We start from the raw sequence: 6,000 nt of genomic DNA, 5'->3' as shown, positions 1-6,000 counted from the left end.
CTTTGACTATACAAGTTATGACACAAATGATAACATCAGATTTCATTTTTCTTAGATTCTATTGTTCACAACTGCATTTATACTGTGAAGGGATTTGATTCTTTTCTTTTCTTTAGTTCTGCTACTATTTGTACCTGTGACCCAATTCATAAAATGAGGAGGGAAAGCCAAAAATAAGAAAAGTATGATACCTAAACTGAGACCAATGCTTGTCTTTTAAATTTTCTCATAATCTTCAATTTTGATATTACACTTCTTTAAAATCAGAGTAAATTTGTAAGACATGGATTCCCACTTGTACCACTTTTATTTAACATAGTATTGGAAGTTCTAGACAGAGTAGTTAGGCAATTTATGGAAATAAAAGGCATCCAAGTCAGAAATGAAGAATCAAAATGATTTTGCTTCACAGATGATATGACCTTGTGTGTATTAGAAAAACCATAAATATACCACAAAACTATTGTAACTAAGAATGAATTCAACAAAGTAGCAAGATATAAAATCAACACATAAAAATGATATATGTAAATTTACATGTATGTAAATTAGCAGTGAATGATTTGAAAAGGAAATTAACAATTCCATTTACAAGAAGACCAAAATACTTGGTAACTAAGGGACTGAAAAACTTGTACACAGAAAACTATAAAATATTGCTTAAAGAAATTAAAGAAGACACAAATAAATGGAAAGACATCCTATGTTCACGGATTGAAAGACTTAATATTGTTAAGATGCAAGCACTACCCAAAGCAATCTATGGATTCATTACAATTTCTATCAAAATCCCAATGACCTTTTCTTTTGGCAAAAATAGGACAACTCATCCTAAAATTCATATGGAATTTCAAGGAAACCTGAACAGCCAAAACTCATGGGAAAAAAGGACAAAGCTGGAGGACTCAGAGTTCCTGATTTCAAAACTTACAAGTCTACAATTATCAAAACAGTATAGTAATGTCATAAAGACAGTCATATAGACCAATGGAATAGAACAGAAAGCCCAGAAACAAGTCCTTGCATATATGGTCAAATGATTTTTGACAAGGGAACTAAGATCAATAGGGAAAGAACAGTCATTAAAAAAAATGGTGCTAGGAAAACTGGATATCCATATGCAAAAGGATGCTTATCTAACATGATATACAAAAATTGTCAAAATATCAAAGAACTAAATGTAAGAATTGACTGGAAGAGTCTTAGAGCTGAGGACTTCTCTGTAGACCTAGAGGTAAAGAAAAATTAGAGGGAAAAATTGCTGGCAGTTTTGAACACCTGCTTTGGGACACACAGTTTGTAAAAATGGTTTCACTTAACTCTCCTAAAATTGCTGTGAAGTCATTAGCTTAGTTCGAGGGAGAAAATAAAATTATCCATAATCCCCCGATCTAGAGATGACCACTGTTGTGAAGCTCTATATTTTTTTAAAAAATGTTTTTCATTATTAAATTTCTCTTTAAGACTTAATACAGCAATGGAGCTCACTGCATTCAGAGAAACTAAATTAAAAATGGTATCACTCAGCTGGTTTCCTCTAGGGGGGCTGGGAAACACCATCACAGCAAATGATGGGAAGCAGGTGGTACGACTGAATTTATAAGAAAAGGACCAGCCAAGGGACACCATTCCAAACAACCAAACTGGATTTAAGCCACAGCCTCAGGTAATCCCCATCATTCATTTGTTCAATGAGATATTTATTAAGTGAACTACTATGTGCCAGAGGCCACGCAAGATTCTGGAAATACAAAAGAATAAGAACTGACCTTACCTCTCTGAGGTCTCCTAATCTAATGGGGAGGGGTGACAAGTGAACAAAGAATGGCGGTAGTATTTAAGAATATTGTAACTGGGAGCTATGGGGCCCAAGGACTGGAGAGACCCCTCTTCACAGAGGACCGGGAAGACCTCCTGGAGGAGGTGACAGCTCTGAGCGGCTCAGGACTTCAGATATAAACTCTTGTTCTGAGTGCAGTACAGCAGAGATAGATGCAGACAGCAGCAGAGAGGTCTGGCCCCACACAAGAGGCCAATTCCTGGACCACCTCCCTTAATGATCATGCACATAAGCAAAACCCAGAAGTACTGCTGTTGCTTTGGCATTTACCCCTTGAAATGGGGGAATTCGTAGAGAGCTTGCTGTGCCTGAGTCAGCCGAAAAATCTTCTCCTTCAGGAATTTCCTCTTGGTAGCTGTATCACTCTGTTCTTGAAGCAGCCAGGAATAGTGCTGTGTGTCCTGTAGTAGCTGCATCATGGCTTTCTGGACCTTATCGCCATTCTCTTGGAGCATAAAATACTGAATGATGAATGGGATCTGATTGGCGAGACGTTTGCTGGTTTCCTGGAAGAAGGGGTAAGAGGTCAGCTGGAGGGGTCTATGGTTGCAGAGAGAAGTTCCTTGGATGCATGCTAAGTCCTGGGGTCCTGTCCACCTCCACTCCAGTGGTCAGTACCAACCAAGGGAAGGATCTATTTGGGTTGCCTCATTTTCACTACTCAGGTATTCCCTCTGACACTAAGATCCACCTGAAGGCCAGCAGAACCAGCCACCTTCTGGACATCCCAGTCTTCCTGGAAGGGATCTCCTCCTCACTTCCACTTTCCTCCCTGGAGAGACCTCCTGGCAGTGAACCCCAGGTCCCTTCTGGGAGATGATCGGGACATATTTCAATGCTTATTTCATTCACTCGTTTCATCAGCATCTCCAGTTTGCCTGACAGCTGGACCCCACATCTGGGTCACTCTACTTTCTATCCTAATCAAGAAAGGGTTTCAGGAGTTGGGTAGTTTAAAAGCTACCTTCTTGGACTTCCTTAGTAGTCCAGTGGCTAAGACTCTGCATTCCCAATGCAGGGAACCTGGGTTCGATCCCTGGTCAGGGAACTAGATCCCATATGTCACAACTAAGATTCCATGCAACCAAATAAATAAATAAAAATTCAACTAAAATAAAAAGCTACCTTCTTTTCCATGCACCCTAATACTTTAATCAATGGATGAAGCCTTAGAAACCATGAAGTCAACTGGACCGCAAAATTTAGGGACAGGCTTTTTCACTTCCACTTTGTGGGACTTAGTTTGAGTTTGAGGCACTCTGGGTACCCTCTGAGAACATGCAGGAAAGCTAAAACATAGCCAGTAAAGTTAGTGCTTATGTTTGGCTGTATTCTGATCATAGTAATTTTGGAATTTATGCAGAGAATAAAATATAATGAACTTTGGAGTTGGAATTAATTTTGAGTACTGCTGCTGCTGCTGCTAAGTCACTTCGGTCATGTCAGACTCTGTGCAACCCCATATACAGCAGCCCACCAGGCTCCCCATCCCTGGGATTCTCCAGGCAAGAACACTGGAGCGGGCTGCCATTTCCTTCTCCAATGCATGAAAGTGAAAAGTGAAAGTGAAGTCGATCAGTCGTGTCTGACTCTTAGCGACCCTATGGACTGTAGACTACCAGGCTCCTCTGTCCATGGGATTTTCCAGGCAAGAGTACTGGAGTGGGGTGCCATTGCCTTCTTCAATTTTGAGTACATGTTCTGCTAAGATGAAAAATCTGATTTGGGGCAAATTAATTAAAAGTGTCTTATTAGGGTTACTGTCCCTGGTGGCTCAGATGGTAAAGAATCTGCCTGCAATGCGGGAGACCAGGGTTCAGTCCTGGGGTGGGGAAGATCCCCTGGAGATAGGAATGGCTACACACTCTAGTATTCTTGCCTGGAGAATTCCATGGACAGAGGAGCCTGGAGGGCTATAGTCCATGGGGTCTAAAAGAGTCGGACATGACTGAGCAACTAACTCTTTCCCTTTCAGTGTTACTGTAAAACTATGATGAGATGATATATGAGTAGGTTTTCACAGCCTAAAGGGCTTTGTACGCAGCAGTGCCCTGTTCTTTGCTCAGCTAAGCAGCTGTCCACCAGGATACCTGCTTTCTGCTCGGTAGGGACCACAGCACACTGACTTGTATCCCTACATGCTCACCATGAAATATGCGTTCAGGTGGACCCCAATCTCAACGATGGAGGAAATCGAAGATTGATCATTTAAAAAGGGCTGCTTCGACTGAGGCGTCTCTGAAGCCTTTCCCATGGAATTAAAAATATCTTCTCGGACTTTGTTCAGAACCACGCCGTAAATCTGGTCTTGACAAAAAACCAGCTTCTCCATCCTGAACTGAAGTTGGATCAGATTTGCTGCTTCTGCCATTTGTTTTGTTTTTATGTCTTCGATCTTGTTCTGGTGGAATAAGGAAGAGAAATACATTACCTTCCCTTTTCTTCCCCTGCTGTTTAAACAGCTTAGGAAGTATTATTACTATTACTATAGTACCGTATTATACCATACTATTATTACTTATTATAATACCGTACTATTATCACTTATTATAATACTGTACTATTATTACTTATTATAATACCGTACTATTATTACTTATTATAATACTTTACTATTATTACAGTACCGTCGAACACTGAATTAAAAATAATCCAAGGTCAACGAAGGTGTGAGACTTTTCGAGCAATTTTCAGAAGCTCCCACTTTGCCCTCTGCTGTGTCCTCACCTGTTGCCTCTTGTGGCTCCCCGCCTTGCACATGCCATGCTCACCCTCTCTCCTGCCTGTTGTGTGTTTGTCAGTATATACGCTGCTGAAGCGAGCACCTGTCTGTTCTTTCTCTTGGCCCCAACCTGTTTCCTCGCACGTTACTGCCTTTCTGCTTCCTCAGTTACGGTTTAGTCCACAGGTTCAAGCCCATCACTCTTGTCTCTGTTGTTGGCTTGAATCGAAGCATTCAAGAATGCATGCAGTACTAATGAGCACCATGGGATAACAGCTCCATCTCTGTGCTTCCCAGAAATCCTGCGACTCCTGAGTCATGCACATGGGCAAGGGCATCCCAGGAAAGGGAGAGGTGACTTGGTGGAACTGGGTTACAGGTTGACTTTTGAGTTTCAAAGGGATTTTTGTGCACTGAAGGCAGAGACAACAGTTTGCGAGAAGAGAGAAAGTGAGAGCTTCACAAGGGCAGGTTCTTTGTTGGAATGTATGTGGCCACAAATACGTATGTGACAACTCACTCTCCTTGCAGATTGGGCGCCTGAGAGCAGAAATGGACTGTGCGTCACTTCCAAGAGGAGTTTTATGGAAGGACACAAGATCCTGGCTTCTGATCAGACTCAGGAGAAGAAGGTACAGATGGTGGAGGGAAGTGGCTGGCTGGGAGCCAGGAAGCTGCACCCAGACCTCTGTTCATCCCTCACCCAGACCTCTGTTCATTCCAGGATGCTACAGGGATCAGAGGCCTTTGAACTTTCCTGGCCCCAGAACAGCCTATGCTTGCAGCAGGTAAGAATACTGGAGTGGGTTGCCATTTCCTTCTCCAGAGGATCTTCCCAGGCAGGGATCAAACCCACGTCTCCTGCACTGGCGGGCAGACTATAAGCAAGCAAACTGCGGGAGCTTACCTGGACTGTTTGATGCAGATTGCAAAATTCAGCAAAATGCTTTTTGGCTGTGTCCTTGAAAGTTTGCCAGACAATTTCTGATCAAGGAAAGAACGAAACATCAGCAAAATGCAAGCAGGAATGAAATGGGTTAAAGACACAGGAGGATAAATCATGATACACTGGCCCCATTCTGGTGCTGAGCTCCTCAGATTACAGACCAAGAGAGAAGGCGGGATGGCACATAATACCATGGAGACACCAAATCCACCCCCATCCTAAGCAGATCCTGTCAACTTCTGGTCCTTTCCTGGGTGTGCATTCTCGGCAGGATTGCCGCTGTTGTTTAGTCACTCAGTCATGTCCAACTCTTTTGCAACTCCATGGATGGTAGCCTTCCAGGCTCTTCTGTCCATGGGATTCTCCAGGTCAGAATAGGAGTGCGTTGTCATTTCCTCTTCCAGGGGATCTTCCTGACCCAGGGATCAAACCCACGACATCTGTGTCTCCTGCATTGGCAAGCTTACTCTTTACCACTAGTGCCACTTGGGA

At 42.7% G+C, this 6,000-nt stretch overlaps 1 protein-coding gene across 1 annotated transcript in view; it reads right to left on the bottom strand.

Annotated features, from left to right (window-relative positions):
* Positions 1 to 288: 288 nt before the first annotated feature.
* MX2 (MX dynamin like GTPase 2) overlaps positions 289 to 6,000 on the bottom strand; it is a 37,241-nt gene continuing 31,529 nt past the window's right edge. Inside the window, exons 13-15 of the mRNA XM_019962832.2 lie at positions 5,470 to 5,546; positions 3,987 to 4,241; positions 289 to 2,346 (exon numbers count right to left, since the gene is read on the bottom strand). Of these exons, the coding sequence (XP_019818391.1) occupies positions 2,107 to 2,346; positions 3,987 to 4,241; positions 5,470 to 5,546 (572 nt within the window). The 3' untranslated portion in view covers positions 289 to 2,106. The remainder of the gene's footprint in view (positions 2,347 to 3,986; positions 4,242 to 5,469; positions 5,547 to 6,000) is intronic.

Source organism: Bos indicus, chromosome 1, assembly GCF_029378745.1.
Source record: "Bos indicus isolate NIAB-ARS_2022 breed Sahiwal x Tharparkar chromosome 1, NIAB-ARS_B.indTharparkar_mat_pri_1.0, whole genome shotgun sequence".
Lineage (NCBI taxonomy): Eukaryota > Metazoa > Chordata > Mammalia > Artiodactyla > Bovidae > Bos > Bos indicus.
This window is presented reverse-complemented; position numbering and strand designations above follow the sequence as displayed.